Genomic DNA, 17,469 nt, shown 5'->3' on the forward strand with positions numbered 1-17,469 from the left:
GAAAGCGTGCTTGACAATGCAGAGGCCATAATCAGTTTTATAGAGAGGGATCCTGGAACAGATGCGTCAAACATGATAAGATGTTACTCAACACAGTGTCAATTTGTGGAAACATCGCTAAGAAAAGAACGTGCCACGAAACATCCTCCTGAATGGCCTGAAGGTGAAATGCTGAGAAGTGGAATTAAGAGGGAGAGTGAAAGACCAGATTAGGAACACAAGAGTCAGGATTACAGTGTATAAAAGTGAGGTTGAAGACCGGGTCGAGCGGCACGAGCTTTGGAGACTGATCAAACACGCTCTCGTCTCATCTAATACTTTGTCTCTTGGTGGATGAGTCAGTACATTCATACACTGCGTTCCAGCAACAGCCATTGATATAAATCTTGTGTTTATGTGTCACGGTTCAGGTTTTTGCAGTTGAGAAATGTTCATTTGAAGCAGCGAAGGCGTCCCATGGCCCCCTCCATTAGGGCAAAATGCAAAATACACGGAGAAAGTATTTGATGTTCCATCTTTGATCACTTTGCAGTTTAGTCCAGGCGCCTTTGCTGTCACACAGGGCCCAGTGTGATAATGGAGGTGGAAACCGGTAACATAAACATAGTGGGATGGAGACAGGAAAGAGAAAGAAACAAAATATGGCTCTGAAAGCCCTGCTCTCAGCGAGAGGCCAGTAAATTGAAGGAATGCGAACGGCGTAGTCAGAAACACAGGCCGCTTTTAGGAGCGACTGTAAAAGGCAGGCTAATCTGTTATCATGTGTTGAGCTCTACACGTCCTAACAGCTACAATGCGCAGATAAGCACGAGCTAGATTCCCGCAACCACAACAGCGGCACACAAACAACCGCAGGGCTCAGGAATGTTATCTGAGCTGAAACACATAAAACAGGTTTGGAGCCAGAAGGGTTACTAAATCAGAGCAGATGCGACTTGTTGCACTATCTCCTCTGAAGTACCTCTGAGTGATTCATTGACATTACGAAGCCACTGAATACATTTGCTCTCCATCCCCCCTCTCTGCATTTTTCCCTTGGCTTGGAGAGATGGATCTGAGCATCGCCGTGCTCCTACATGTGTGCTTGATTCTGGCTCGCCGTCAGCGTGGAGTCTGAGGTCTGGCAGTACTCAGGCAGTAATGAGTCCTGTTGACCGCATTCTCCCAGCCTGTAGGCAGCTAAGCTCAGACTCCAGCGCCAGCCTCTTAAAGAGACACTACCAGTCTGTTTTCTATACACGCGGCCCAAATGTATACACAGGACCCTACAGTTACACCAGTCAAGAAGGTGCTGTGAGGCACGTTCACCAGCCCTGAGGAACAGGCGCAGCCAATCAGCAATGTCACTCTGGAGATGGGTGAACAGCTTATCGGTTAAAATTGCCATCTAAATGGATTTAGACAATGAAAGGGATAGCTTGTCTTTTTTTACCTAAATTTTTTTTTTTTTTGATTGAAGTCAGAATTATTAGCTCCCCTTTTTTATTTTTTCCCCCTTTTAAAAATATTTCCCAAATGATGTTTAACAGAGCAAGGAAATTTTCACAGTATGTCTGATAATATTTTTTTTCTTCTGGAGAAAGTCTTATTTCGGCTGGAATAAAAGCAGTTTTTAATTTTTAAAAAAACATTTTAAGGTCAAAATTATTAGCCCCTTTAAGCTATGTATATATTTTTGATAGTCTACAGAACAAACCATTGTTATACAATAACTTGCCTAATTACTCTAATCTGCCTAGTTAACTTAATTAACCTAGTTATACCTTAAAATGTCACTTTAAGCTGTATAGAAATGTCTTGAAAAATATCTAGTCAAATATTATTTACTGTCATCATGGCAAAGATAAAATAAATCAGTTATTAGAAATGAGTTCTTAAAACTATCATGTTTAGAAATGTGTTGGAAAAAATCTTCTCTCCATTAAACAGAAATTGGGGAAAAAATAAATAAGGGGGCTAATAATTTAGGGGGCTAATTCTGATTTCAACTGTATATCTTTTTTAAATAAATTACTAGGGCTGCACAATATATCATTTTAGCATCGATATCCCAATGTGACCATTCACAATAGTCACATCGAAGGATATGCAATGTTGAGTCTGGGTTATAATTGATCATTTGCATGAGTTTGAAGCCTGTGACTGTTTAAAAGCATTCTGGCCAAAGAAATTGTACCCTTTGTAACTTTAATAACTATTACTTTTATTGAATTATTCATAAAATGAAGACTATGCAGTATTATTTTACATTGGATTTCTCAATTACTGTGTACCTGAACTGCATCTTTATTGCATTTATACATGCTTGTGAAATTGAAATTTTAAATTCTTACTAAACAGAGATGAAGTTATCTGGTAAAATTGTACTCATATTGCAATATACACTACAGAAAAAACTAAATACCGCAATGTCAGATTTTTTCAATATCCTGCAGCCTTACAAATTACTATTTTTTGCTAACACTTGATTTTGCTGGTCTATTTGAGTATTAGTAGACTGTCTGCTTAACATCTGTTGATACTGCTCCTTCAACAGACATTTAACTGACTATAAGAAACTTTGCAAGTACATGTCAACTTACATTAATCCTTACCCTAACCCCAACCTAACAGTCTACTTATAATCTAATGAGAATTAGTAGGCATGTAGATGCAATGTAACTTAAATTCAACAAACAGACCATTAAAATAAAGTGTGAAATTCATCAACTCAATGGCTATCGCATTTTGAGAGTAAAACAAACAAATAAATAAATAAATAAATAAATAAGCATATGCAGGCAAAATCATTAATGGCTCTGGAATTAATTGGACACACTGAGGTCTTATAAAAAGATACTATCAACTTGTGATAGAAACAATCATTACATTGTCTCCACAACAACAGTCTGTAAGAACGAGTATATCAATGTATGATGTATATCAAATCTGTGAAACATTAAGGTATCACTAACATTTTGCTAACATGAACATAACCTCCTTTATTTAGCTGTTCTCCTGTTCATTGTAGATGGACTGAAGGTCCATTAATAATTTTTTTTTGGGGTGAAATATACCTTTAAGTCACACTTAATAATGTCTGAATAACACAGGATATCAAAATATAAAGCTAAGTGGGATCTAAACAGAACATATTTTATCCAGAGCTAACTTTTCACCCAAGTTCACACAAAAACTCAAATTCTGTCATTATTTACACACTCTTTCCAAATCTGTATGACTTTTGCATATGGAACAGATAATAATTTATTATTGATGTCTCTATTATCTTTCTCTTTTTATACAGTGACAATTCAAATTGAAAACTGTTGTTTTGAACCACACTTAATTTGACTATCTGGACAGAAACAGCTAAAACATTGTTCGGAAAAATCGTCTTTTGTGGTCTCAAGGTCTTTTTTCTTGAATGTTTGAAGTCAAGCAGATGTCCTAACAGAGTAACCACAGCGTAGTTCATCAAATAAACTATAAACATGTTCCACAAACTTGACAACCAGAAAGTCTCCAAAGTGACGCTGAAATAAAACATTTTGCAAGCATAAAGGTGCACTGTCTATTGTCAAAAGTGATACTTTTTAAACAAGCAGCTTTCTGTTGGTCAAATGATTTTGTGATCAACTAAAATAAAACGGTGCGAGATACTTTTTTGCCCTCATGTCAAACTCCAGAATATGCAAATGGTATATAGATTTTATTCACACAAAACTTCACAGAGATATGGCAAATGCGACATCACATTAAAACTTTAATTTATTCTTTAACAAAATATCTCAAATTTGAACTATAAATCTAACAGCCTAGATTTTAGTTCTTGCTGACACCATGTTGTAATCAGCTTCAATAGGGCCATTTTTGTCCCAAAGGTCCCGAGTTACACTTTTTATATCCACAGTATAACAGATTTATGAAAGGAAATGAGGATGAAACATTAAAATCTGAATTAAAAAAGCTCCTTTGGCCATTAAGTATGCGGTTGGCATTAACAGCCAAACTAAATCACAAAACACAAAGGATGCACACAGGTTAATGTGATAAAAGTGTCCTTAAAAATTATGTGTGCTCTATATCAAGTTATTGTGTAGCCTGAAGACTTTGTCAGACTATGAACAGGGGAGACTGTGAGCTCTAAGGTAAACATCTGTGGTTTGACCCTATAAAAGCAGAGGCTAGAGTGGGCAATTCGGAGCATGCTGAAGCTGGAAGGGGAAGTTGATCAAGGGCTGAGTGGAGAATGACGCTTCACAGACTTCACACCTTCAGGAAAATCTATGCTAACTGCTTCTAGGTGCTGTTTAGATAAGTGATTTTCTTTTAAATGGCATTTTAGAATGAAAATGTCTCTGTCCACACTATATAGCCTAAAATGCATGATACATGACTATTCACACGCACTGCATATTTTGGCTCCATCCATATTTGAAGTATAGCGCTTGTGTAATGGTTGCATTAGAGTCTAATCAGGGAACGATATAGAATAGTCTAGAAGACCAATCATAGAGTGATTATGTATAGCCAAGTCTCCTTTTTCAAAAGTCTGTGGTTGTGTCCTAAATCGCCCCTTATACCCTTAAATAGTGAGCACCACCTTGTGTTATTGTGGTGCCATCGCGGAGAGGCTATACGTCACTTTTCAAAACCTTTTCAATCAATGTTTCACGCTGGTGGAATGATCCTCCCATTCCCAGTGGATTGCTGATACACCGGTATCCTTCAAACGACAACTAAAAACCTGAACCCCTTTGAATAATACCAAAAACTTTGAATAAATAGCACTTCTCGTGTGTATTGCCTCTTGTTTGAATCGCTGAATACCTCCTCAATCGTAAGTCACTTCGGACAAAAGCATCTGCAAAATGACTAAATGTAAATCTGAATAGAGCACTATTTGAGGGAGCAGCCATTTCTAGTGGTGTCAAAAACAGTGCACTTAATTATTCCCACAAGGCACCGCAATAACGAGTGTACAACCCATGCACGCTCAACAGTTAGAGAATCCCCATTATGCATTGCGAGAGTTTGCATGCCAAATGAATTTCTGACAAGACTGCATCCTATAGCAGAATCATATTGGTCTAAGTTTCAATATAAAATTTGATTTAAAGTAGCATCTGTATACATGACAGAAATCGAAATATTTAGTTTTATTACTAATAGACAGCTAAGTGTTAAATAGCCATCATTATTTATAAACTCGTTTTCATTCAATCCTTCAAGTGGACTACAGTAGTACACTAATGCAAGATATAGTGAATGACAGAGGATATTAGGGATAGATTCTGGCTGAAATGAAAATCACTTTTTTTTGCTTAAAATCGAGATCACGATTTTCACACGATTCTGTAGATGTAAAATAAAGGTTAAAATGAATAGGCTATTATTATTGTCATTCTCAATCATATGGTAAAACAAGAATAATAATATTAGGCATGTGTATAGGCATGGGCCGGTATAAGATTGTGACGGTATGATAACCTTGGTTAAAAATGTCACGGTTTCACGGTACCAAGATATTGTGATTACTGATCTAAATTATATATTTTTTAAATGTCTGGGTAAAACAATATATTTTATTTTTTGAAACATTTATCATATCTTGCTACAGATAAACATGTCAGGCTAAAAAATTCAAATGAATCATTGACTTCTGTTGTCTACATTTGTTTCAAAAACACAGATTTCTTTACAATTTAAAATGGCATCTTCGGATAATCTTTTCTGCTGAAGATACTGTAGTCCTAAAAAACAAACAAAAAAATGTAAATAAAAATCTTACACATTTCTTAGGAACGGTATTACAGAAAATCTTGGCGGTTTTAAAACCTTGACTTTTCCAAACCGCGGTATACCTTGAAAACGATTATCATCCCATGCCTACCTATGTGTCGTTCTACTGTTGGTTAAAATGCTAAATTTTGTATATACTTGGAATGGTGGACTTGAACAGACTTTAAATTTGTCCTGTTTGTTAATTCACAGTAAGTGATGACATCAGATTGTTCATAATTCTGAAGTTGAATTATTATGTATGTGACACATGCTTGTCATTTGTCACTAGCTATGTTTCCATCCACCTATTTTTATGGGCATTTTGCTTATGCGCATAAAAATCGGTTGATGGAAACGCCATGATGCGCATAAATTTAGAAAATGCGCATAAGCTTTTTATGCGCATTTTCTAAATTTAACTGATAACTGATTAGAATAAACTTTTTATTCGATAAGAAAAGATGCGCATAAACTATGATGGAAACACTTTTCCGGCACAAATTTCAGTATGCGCATGGTCATGTGATTTTATTATAAGAGATCATGTGATGATGAAAATGTGTATGAATGGACGAACCAGCAGGCTAAGCACATTGTAAACCATCTGAACTGTCGTTTTGGTCATTCTAAAACGCCTTACAATTTAAGTATTAGTGTTATTATATTATTAATGACCTCCAGAATCAAGAGCATCTGTGCTCCGCGTCTGACACCTTCATACGCTACCACGCGTTCACTGTGTCAGGATTGCATAAAATTAATTCCCATTTTTGGATGGAAACATAGCTTTTGACAGCATTATTAGACCATTTTTTACTGGTAAAATGAAACTTGCTATTATCAGATTCCCTCTTGCTTTATATTCAACATTATATAGGCTAGAGTAGTTAAACTGACCCAGTAAACATTTATTTTCAAGCACAACACTTTGTGTTCGCTATGAAAGAAAAAACATATCAAACGTAATCATAACTCTAAAATGTGATAAGATCATTTAAATGATGTGCGCGCTTTAGGTTTCACTTTCACTGCTGAGTGTGCTCATGTCATGGCTGCAGTCACTTCGAGAATAAAAGCATACATGGAAATCATATACCTCCCGCGTGGCTCTCAAACGATTGCTCGGTGCAACAAACAAAGTTATTTACAACTTTGTTACCATTATTATCTATTAACTTTATTACAACAAACTATGCAGGTTCTGTTCACTAAAGTTGATATCATTGACGGGCATGCGTGCGTCCTCTCGCTAGTAAACAAATAGTGCATCAGCTCATGTGTGATTTCGCAGCAGCGAATACATCATTACATTAAGACAGAAATAAAAACTATAAACTATAAACTAAAACTAATAATAACTATGTGAAGACTAGAGATGCTGGATTAAGATCGTGTGGGGGGGTTGAATCGATATTGCGATCTTTTTTCGGTTAACTGTGCAGCCCTAGAGGATATAGGGGCAAGTTACGAATGTAGCATGCATTTAAGACTGTCTATACTAAATGAACACAAGCATTTCCAAACTAAATGAGGTCTTCAGCATTTTCAAAAAGCTCTGTTTTCACAAGTTATCAGAGTAGTGTGGACATCAGACATAACCATAACAAAACGTATGTGTTTTAAAATGAAAATGCACAAGTGTAAATGACACACTAGTTTAGATCTAAAGATCTAAAAAGAAAAATTGTCCTCCAAGTAAAGCATAGACTATAAAGTAGTATGTTTTGTCCATAAACGGATCAGTCTACATGTGTTCTCTGTGTCGTATTTTATTTCAGTACGAGTGAGCAGGAAATGATGCAATGAGCCAGCCAAGTCTCGACGAGGGCGTTTTGGATCACAAGCCTATAATCAAGACGCTGGTCCTCATGACCGTCTCTCAGTGTCTGCATCAGAAACGTAGGAGAGGGTAAATAAAAACACTGAAAATCCTCCAAGATGTCCTTGCGCCAAAATACATCACTGGGTAGACATTAGATACATCAAAATAACATGTGAATCATCTCTCCTCCAGGGACGACACGTAGGAGGTTTGCCCTTCTGTGAGAGACTGAAATATTAGAGGCATTTATTTATTTCAATACCACATCGGTTATTCATTAAAATCGGAACACGTTTACAACAACAAAAAAAAGAAAGAACAATGTGGCTGAGGGTTGTTGGGTTGGCAAAGACTTAAGCTTTAAGTGGCTGTTAACCTGAACCTGCCATTATTATTTATTTACTTTCATCTCTTTAATAACGATCATTATAATTATCACATGAGCTCCCATTTCGGGGCAAAAATCCCCCCGACACGTAATAATCCAGTCTTATTTGAGGACCAGCTTGTTAAAAATGGAATGAGGAGGGAAAGAAAAAAGGGAACATGTGGAAAACAACAGCCTGCCTGACACAGACCAATAAAGTTTGGCTGGCGTTATGAAAGTAAAGCTCTAATGGGCTCAGAGACACCTCTAGAGCCAAGTACCCAACAGCAAGCTATAAAAGTGAGAGTTCAGACCGCCTTTAACAGGCCGCACCGCTGAACACATGTCACCGTACAGGAGCTCAAACGCTATTCAAATGCTGTGGTTTACCAAAAACAAGGAAAAGGCAGAGACACGCACAGCAACACAGGCCTTCATTGTCAGACTGTAATGATTATTTCCGGAGAGCGGCATGCATTTGGCATGTTTAGTCCACTACCTGCCAGGGAGCGCAATAAAGGAAATGGTTAAAGTGTCGGGGAAAAACACAACGCTGACAATAGACTCAATAAGCTTCCTGTAGTGGGACCCGAGCAAGCGGCCCAGTATAGCAGAGCAGTGCAGGATGGAAATTAAGGGCAAAGGGACAATATAAATATATATAAAAATACACTACCTGACAAAAGTGTTGCAACCTAACCAACTTTTAAAATATGATCATGCCTTGATTTTTCATTATTTAATTAGGACAGTCAGGTCTGACTTTGCTTAGACAAAAGTCTTGTCACTCAACAGAAATAATGTACAGTATAGAATATAAAGTCATGGAGCAGTGGAAAAAATAATTAATATTGTATATGACTCCCATGAGCTTGGAGGACTGCATCCATACATCTCTGCAATAACCTAATTAACAAGTTAAATTAATAAGCATTAATCAATAAAGTCATCTGGAATGACAAAGAAAGAGTTCTTGCAGGACTCCCAGAGTTCATCAAGATTCTTTGGATTCATCTTTAATGCCTCCTTCTTAATCTAACCCCATACATGCTCAGTAATGTTTAAGTCTGGTGACTGGGCTGGCCAATCCTGGAGCACCTTGACCTTTGCTTTCAGGAACTTTGATGTGGAGGCTGAAGTAAGAGAAGGAGCGCTATCCTGCTGAAGAATTTGCCCTCTCCTTTGATTTGTAATGTAATGGGCAGCGCAAATGTCATGATACCTCAGGCTGTTGATGTAGCCATCCACTCTGCAGAGCTCTCACACGCCCCCATACTGAATGTAACCCCAAATCATGATTTTTCCATCACCAATATTGACTGATTTCTGTGAGAATCTTCGGTCCTTGCACATTCCAATAGGTCTTCTGCAGTATTTGTGATGATTGGGATGCAGTTCAACAAATGTTTCATCGGAAAAATCTACCTTCTGCCACTTTTTCAAATGATCAATTAGAAGTCAAGTTATTATTTGTTGCTCTTTCAACTGGGATCGACAACTAGCCTTTTGTCAGGTAGTGTATGTGGTATATTTATATTTTGGTCAATAACCTAGAAAGTGAAAACAAAACGCAACTAATGAGTTTATACTTTGCAATTTTTTGTTTACAGAAAAAACGTTAAGCTTGTTTATTCTAAATGCTAAGAAAATGTTAAATGTACTTTTTAAATGTACATTATGAAGAAACAATATTCATTTAAGATTTAAGAGATTATTTTTTTTTTACAAAGTTTAGCAGATTCAAGACATCAATTCAGAAGTCTTATGTTTAACAAGGTGTTTTTATTGGCGTAGTTTCATTGGGTCTAATTGTGCTAATATATATATGATTAAAAAAGAGAAAATATTGACAAAAATTCACACTTGAAATAATAAAACAAAAATAAAAATGAATCGCTTGTCCCTACTAAAAGATCATAATTTGGAAAAACTAAATCAAACTTACAATATAATCCAAATCTAGCGCTGATCCAAAAATCACATAACCTCGATAAAATTACTTTATTAAAAAAAGCCTCAATTTGATTGTTATATTTCAGCCTGTTTGGGTTTCCTCACAGTGGAGTAACCTGATCCTCTCACCACCAGCTTTCCTCTCCTGTGAGTCTCAGTCTATACGTGCTCAAGCTCACCTTCACCTCCGAAGGCAGAAAAATTCCATAAAGTTCATTTATTAGTTCCAGCATTGAAAGCCTGTGTGAAATGTGTTGAATGACATGACATTTCTCAGAGGAACGAGCCGCCATATGCAGTTAGCAGACATTATTCTCTGTCAGTCGTTAAACCTGCCCTCAGATCAGCTTCCACAGGAAAAAAAGACATAACAAAACATTCAACAGTGTTTAACAGAAACCTTTGCAGTGACCGAGGGTAGTTAGCCTTTGTTTTAAAGGCTCTGGTTGAGTTTTACGGGCGAGAAGGAATTCCTCCCAGCACACATTTCTTCTTTTGTTCCTTTACAGGGAGGAGAACAACAGAAGTAGGAATATATTTAAGGAGGCTAAGCTAGGCTAACAAGCAGACAGTGACCAATCCAAACAATCGTAAAGTTGAAACCGTGTCAGAGCAGAGAACAAAAACAACTTTCCAACTCCCGTGAGGGAAATTTATTTTCTAAAATGTATTCCCACCCCACTTCGACATGGCTTGGTCATTTCCGTTACATTGCAATATTATAGGCTTAACCCTTGCAATTTAAAAAGCTTGTACAAAGCTCCATACTCCCCAGTCTGTATTAAAAAAAAAATCATAAAAGCATTCTATTTGAATAATATTACACTTTAACTGACATATACATTTCTTTATCAGCATCAGTCCTGATTTTGTTTTTCATTTGAAGAATTCTTATCTAATTTTTGTCAACCTTTTATATCATTTAGTATCAGGTCCGTAGCCAGCCTGATAAAAGAGGTGGTTCTTTTTTCTGACATTTTTGCAGTTATTCACCTCATTTTCTATTTATTTATGAGATTTGAATACTGAATTTAGATGAATTTAGATGGTTTGAATACTGAATTTACATTTTAAGCACTATTTTCAGCTGAATTAGCTTGTCAGATGATCATCATAAACCAACCTTTTGATGTACCAAAAACATTTAGAATAAAGAAACATGACAAATATTTATTTTTAAAATACAATTTTATAAGATCGTATATCATTAGAAAAAAGTTTTTAAAAGCTGTAGCCTATTGCAATTTATTAGGCAAATAACAAAATGGCCAGCACAGTAACTTTCTTCAGTCAGAATTTGGCCATTTGAATAATAAAAAATTTAAACTAATAATAATAATATTAATAATAATATTAATATTATTAATAATAATAATAATAATAATAATAATAATAATAATAATAATAATAATAATAATAATAATAATAATAATAATAATTTAGAGCTTCACAATTTTTATAGCCTCTCTTTTAAAAAAAAACACATACATATATTTTCAATTTCCAATCACGTGATTGGATCTGGACATCCTTACTATTTATAATGGTAAAGCAGTCAAAATAAGACAAATGAGCTCATAAATGGGATAAATTCTGGACCTTTGTCTTCCGAACCACCTGAACCCCCGCCTGATTATATATACACACAAACAAACAAACCCAAACATCAATATCTGATGGGCTAAAAACAGAAATGATACTTTTTGCTTAAATGGCATTGAGATTGTTGTCCTTAAGTTTCTGAGTGAAACTATATCTTTGTATCTAGTGTAAAAAGATTCTTGAAACAATCTATCAAAACGTAAATAAAAATAGAAATAAATAAATACAAATAAAAAATCTAAAACTGAATTTAAGCATTCACACATCCAAAATGATAGCAATAAATAAACTGAAAAAGAGAAATGTCCCTAAGGATGCGGAAGGGTTAACTCTATAAGGAGGTAATGGGGTTGTGAACTAATTTAAACTTCTTAATCTCTTTCAATCTGTTTTTTTTCCTTACAGACTCCACTGGGTCATAACTCCAGTTCTTGATGGTAGGAAAACACACACATTCTCTCTCTCCCCCTCTCTCTCTCATGGCTTTCCTGTTGCCAAGAATAGACAGCATTTATGACTCCAGGATATTATTGCCTAAAATAGAGATGCACTTAGGGCAGAATAAACGTCAAATAACTAAACAGAAACAGATAGTAAGAGCTCATGACATCAGTGGGCAACTCAGAGACACTCCAGAGTCAAATGTAAACAATGAACCTACTGTTTAAGCAACAAGGCTGGACCAGTACAAAACTGCTGAGTAGTGTTTTGCTGGCTGGAAAACTTGTTGACTGCATAACAAACTATTATGTAACAAAGTTTAGTTTAATTCATAGCTGAACTAAAATGAAATCTTATTTAAATAAGGCAATTGAGGTGATTAACTATTACTTCAAATACATAGCTATATTTTGCAGCTATTTAGATGAGTCATTTTGTCCTCTTCGAGTATATAGTGAAGTTTTTCTGAGTCATTTAGATTAAAAAACAATTATTTAATGCTTCCCTCACTCTTGCGACTGTGTGCGACTGTAGCTTCGAAGCCAAGCAAATGTAAGCTTAAGTAAAAGGTAATGCAAAAACGCATACGAGCTTTAGAAAGCAAAAGCAAAAGTTGAATCCCGCACATTTTAGGAGACTTAGAAACCCAGGCTGGACAAATTGTTTCAAGTCTCAACCAGGCACGTCTTTGTTCACAGGTCTCACGCACACTGAACAAAACGGGTAAACGAGAGAAGATATTCCACTACTTAATTGATTGTGGATGTTTTGTTATATTGGGCGGACAAAAAAAAAAAGTGTAAAAGAATGTTAATAAAAAAATATACTTGGGAGGCCAATAATATACCTGGGTGGCCCGCCCAAGTAAAGTGTATAGACGAATTACCAACCTACTTCACACAGGTTCCCGGTTGCAAAAAGTAAACATGTTGTGTTGTGCGGTAGGATGCCAAATTCGTCCAAAATAGAAAACTTAACATTTACCGTACACCACACTGCTTTAAATGCCAACCACAGACATCTTTGGCTAAAAGGGAGCTGAATGAAGTGACTACCTAATTAAAAATGCTCGACTCTGCAGTTCTCATTTCATATCAGGTAAGTTCACGCTATGCTGAAACTTACACATTACTCATTTTTAATTGCAGCAATGATTTCAGAAAAAAACAGTTACATATGGTTAATTGAACTGCGTTCACTGAATGCTAAGAATGAAACGTGAAAGTGTAAGTTATTAAGGTAAAGTTGGTTTTATATTCACACATTCATTCAGTCACAACTTGTGACACACTCTCTATATTGTTTACCACGGCACTTTGAATATTCGGTCTGAAATAACCTGCAAGTGTGACTTGAAACAACATTAACACCGTTTATTAGACTGCGAACAATGTTGAACTTTGATAGTCTATTGCCTGCTAATATGATTTCGCTATTTAGGGTTTGCAAATAATACTTTTATGAAATTATATTATAATATAAATATAAAACTAACTTCACATACCCACAGGTGCAGCTCGCTGTCAGAATGCAGTTGTTTTGCTTGTTGATGATTACCCAGGCCTTGTACAGTTCCGTCTTTTTTCTTTGTCTTTGGCTAGGCAGAACCTCGGTTTTTAGCACTACAAAGTTTTGAATCTGGTAATCATGGAGAACTATGTCTTGCACACAGAACAAAACTGTTGGCATCCAAAGACTTGTAGGCCTTTAACTTCTCTCTTGTAAAATCACTTGGAGTTTCAACGAGATATTTGGGTATTCAAAGTCTGAATATATTTAGTATATTTGGGGCTGGATGCTTGGCCATTTCATCTTAAACAATATCCACTGGGAGGGTGCTATTTCAAATGGACCTGTCAGATGAATGCCGCTCACTTTAATGTTAATTTTGCCAAATCACTGTGCTTATCACTGGGTGACAAGCTGTTATAATACGCTGAAAGCATGATTTAAATAATATATATAATATGTAATCCATATAACTTATTTCTAAGACAACAACAAACTCTGTACCGCATCAGATCTCATTCCCTCGCTGTAAATGCTAGCGCTCCCGGTTTTTTATGCCACCTCACTGCATCCTGAAAGTTTACAAACATGGTAATTTGTCTATGTGTGGGAAACACTGTATGCACCAAATTAGGATATGAGAATGATTTCTGAAGAATCATGTGGCACCAAGATAATAGTAATAATGTTGAAATTGAGCTTTGGATTTATATAAATAAAATAAATAAAAAAAAAATAAAAAAAATAAAAATAAATAAATAAATAAATAAATAAATAAATAAAATTAATTAATTAATTCATCCTGTTGATGATAAACAATACAATCAAAAATGTCTTGACCTCTCACAACATTTTAATGAATAAAAAAAAATACACACATATGTATGTATGTATATGTATGTATGTGTGTGTGTGCATTTTTTTTTATTAAAATGTTGTGAGAGGTCAAGCATTTTTCATTGTATTGTTTATCATCGACAGGATGAATTTAGTAGACTTCTTCATAAATCAGTATACAAATAAGCATTTTTTTCCCAATAATTCCCCCTGGACGGAAACAGAAATTACGTGAGACACGTTCTATGAAATTTAGGGGGAAAAACGTATTTGTGTTAGAATCGGGCACAGTAAAGATAGTGTTGTGCTTTTTGCATTTTGCCTTCTGTTAAACACTATAAAGAGCTGAAAGTGACCAAACTCAAAACATTTCAGACCCTGTTTAGTCCTGAATGCAGTGTTGTACATAAACATATTCATAAACACCAGCTGTAAACAGAATAAAACTCACCCAACAACTCCCTTCATTAACATTCTAACATGAAACCCTAAATGAGAAATAGCAATTTCGAAAAATATACTAAATCTACAATTTCCCCCAATTCTCTCCTTAACACACAAACACACTCCAATTTCAAAACAACGGCCCAAGCCTTTGTTTCGCTGCATAGCCGAATGTGACCCCATCAGCCTCTTCACACCTCAGCCCAAAGATGTGTATTCTCCAAATATAAATCACCACTGAGCGAATGAATGAAGTACCTAAACACACTACAGTCTCTAAAAGAGGCCATTACATTCACATAAAGCCAGCCATTTGAGAGAGAAAAGAAGTGTGCAGTTCCTCATGTCTGCGTTTACCTGAAATGGAGTCAAAGTCTCCATTACTGCAGACCCATCTGAGAGAAGATCACAAGGGCATCAAATCAATAAAATTAAATAATGTAATTCAGATGAATAACCTGGCAGATAGTGTTTGTTTGCTAATGCATCGCAAATGTGAGGAGACCGATCCAGAGCATTCGGGGCCTGATGAGAATAAAAAGCAAGGCCATTACCGCGCCATGTTTTTAAAGGCCACCATCCATTAAAATGGGCTTCTGCTAACACTGGGTATCATCCAAACACGGCGAAATCAATTCTCCCGCTGCCTCGGTCTGCTTTGTATTATAAATTGCTGTTGGATTTCTATTACGCATCCAGATGAAACAAAACAGATGATCCTATCAGTTTTCGCCTTCTTCCTTCACTCAAATCAAGGCCAAACAAAAAACACATTTTTTTTGCTTTAGAGGTTTGCGATCCAAAACAGACACACACTGTGGTTACTGCCAAGCGTCTGTATGGTCCACTGGGAATAAAGCAATGGTCAAGTTTAGGCAGTTTACAGTAATGAATTGGACTTACCCTCGGCCAATGGTGAGCGGAAGACGGAAGCTACTAAAACGCCAAAGATGATGATCGTGAAGGTGCTTTTCATCATGAAGGTCGAGTTGTAGAACTGTATGGCTGTGTTGGTTGTGATGAAATACTGAAGTATCCAATCAGTTGTGGAGATGAGTGGACACGGGAAGGATATGTGAAGAGGATGAGGACTTCTCTAAGGCCTCTTTACAATCTCTTCTTGTTGAAAACCCTGTAATAAAGAGATAGGCATGTATTAATATGTCTGAGCAATCATGATGTACAAAAGGCATGCAATATTGACAATAAAAGACAAAATTATTGTCACCTATCCAAGTTTTAGGAACAACAAATAATAACTTGACTTCTAGTTGATCATTTGGTATCACAAGTGGCTTATATGAAAGGCAAAGATTATACTTATTTTACCGGATTAAAATATGATCATGCCTTGATTTTTAATTATTTAATTAAGACAGTAAGGTCTGACTTTGCCAAGCAAAAAGTCTTGTCACTTAACAGAAATAATGTACAGTATAGAATATAAAGTCATGGTGCAGTGGAAAAAGAAATAATATTGTGTATGACTCCCATGAGCTTGGAGGACTGCATCCATACATCTCTGCAGTGACTCAAATAACTTTATTAATAAAGTCATCTGGAATGGCAAAGAAAGAGTTCTTGCAGGAGTTCATCAAGATTCTTTGGATTCATCGTTAATGCCTCCTCCTTCATCTTCCCCAGACATGCTCGATAATGTTCATTTTTGGTGACTGGGCTGGCCAATCCTTGACCTTCTTTGCTTTCAGGAACTTTTATGTGGAGGCTTAAGTAAGAGAAGGAGCGCTATCCTGCTGAAGAATTTGCCCTCTCCTGTGGTTTGTAATGTAAGGGGCATCACAAATATCTTGATACCTAAGGCTGTTGACGTTGCCATCCACTATACAGATCTCTCACATGCCCTCATACTGAATGTAACCCCAAATCATGATTTTTCCTTTACCAAACTTGACTGATTTCTGTGAGAATCTTTGGTCCATGCGGGTTCCAATAGGTCAGCAATATTTGTGATGATTGGGATGCAGTGCAACAGATGATTCACTGGAAAAATCTACCTTCTGCCACTTTTCCAAATGATCACCTAAAAGTCAAGTTATTATTTGTTGCTCTTACAACTGAGATTGATGACAAGACTTTTGTCAGGTAGAGTATATTAACAATAATTATTTAACAAGTTTTAGAGATTTGAAAAAGAGAATTAAACCTTTTTTGCGGAGTGTGTTTTTGTGCTGGTACTTTGGCTGTCAGGGATCAATAAATTTGACACCAAAACCATCATTATATGGCATCAAGTCTCGTCTGAATGAGCAATTAGTTCGATAATTCATTCAAATAACTGTTTTGTAAAAGTGCTGGTGAAGACAAAAGATTGAGATCAAAGCTGCGTTTTCATTGTGTCATAGATTTTATCATAATATAATGACTCATTCAGTACAGTATAGTACGATACAAATTTGTTTAACTTTGCATTGCTTATACAACATTTTGGGACTGTTTCCTAAGAATACCTAGCACAACAGTACGGTACTTAAAAGGTGTGGCTAGACTGGCTGCTGAACACTACTAGTTTATAGAGAATCATCGCTAGCAAGTGCTATATGGTGAACAACAACATAGGAAAGGCAATTATTTAAAACACAACCAAAATAAGAGATACAGTAGCTATGTTTCCATCCACCTATTTTTATATGCAGTTTAGATATGTTAGATAACGGCAAGATGCACATGCACAGTTTTGAAAATGCACATAAAAACTTGCGCATAACAG

General features: G+C 36.0%; 1 protein-coding gene across 1 annotated transcript in view; it reads right to left on the minus strand.

The window, feature by feature from the left end:
• bmpr1ab (bone morphogenetic protein receptor, type IAb) overlaps positions 1-17,469 on the minus strand; it is a 72,999-nt gene that overhangs the window by 14,147 nt on the left and 41,383 nt on the right. The window contains exon 3 of the mRNA XM_056469268.1: positions 15,645-15,873. Within this exon, the coding sequence (XP_056325243.1) occupies positions 15,645-15,720 (76 nt within the window). The 5' untranslated portion in view covers positions 15,721-15,873. The remainder of the gene's footprint in view (positions 1-15,644; positions 15,874-17,469) is intronic.

The sequence above is a fragment of the Danio aesculapii genome, chromosome 12, assembly GCF_903798145.1.
Source record: "Danio aesculapii chromosome 12, fDanAes4.1, whole genome shotgun sequence".
Taxonomy (NCBI): Eukaryota; Metazoa; Chordata; class Actinopteri; order Cypriniformes; family Danionidae; genus Danio; species Danio aesculapii.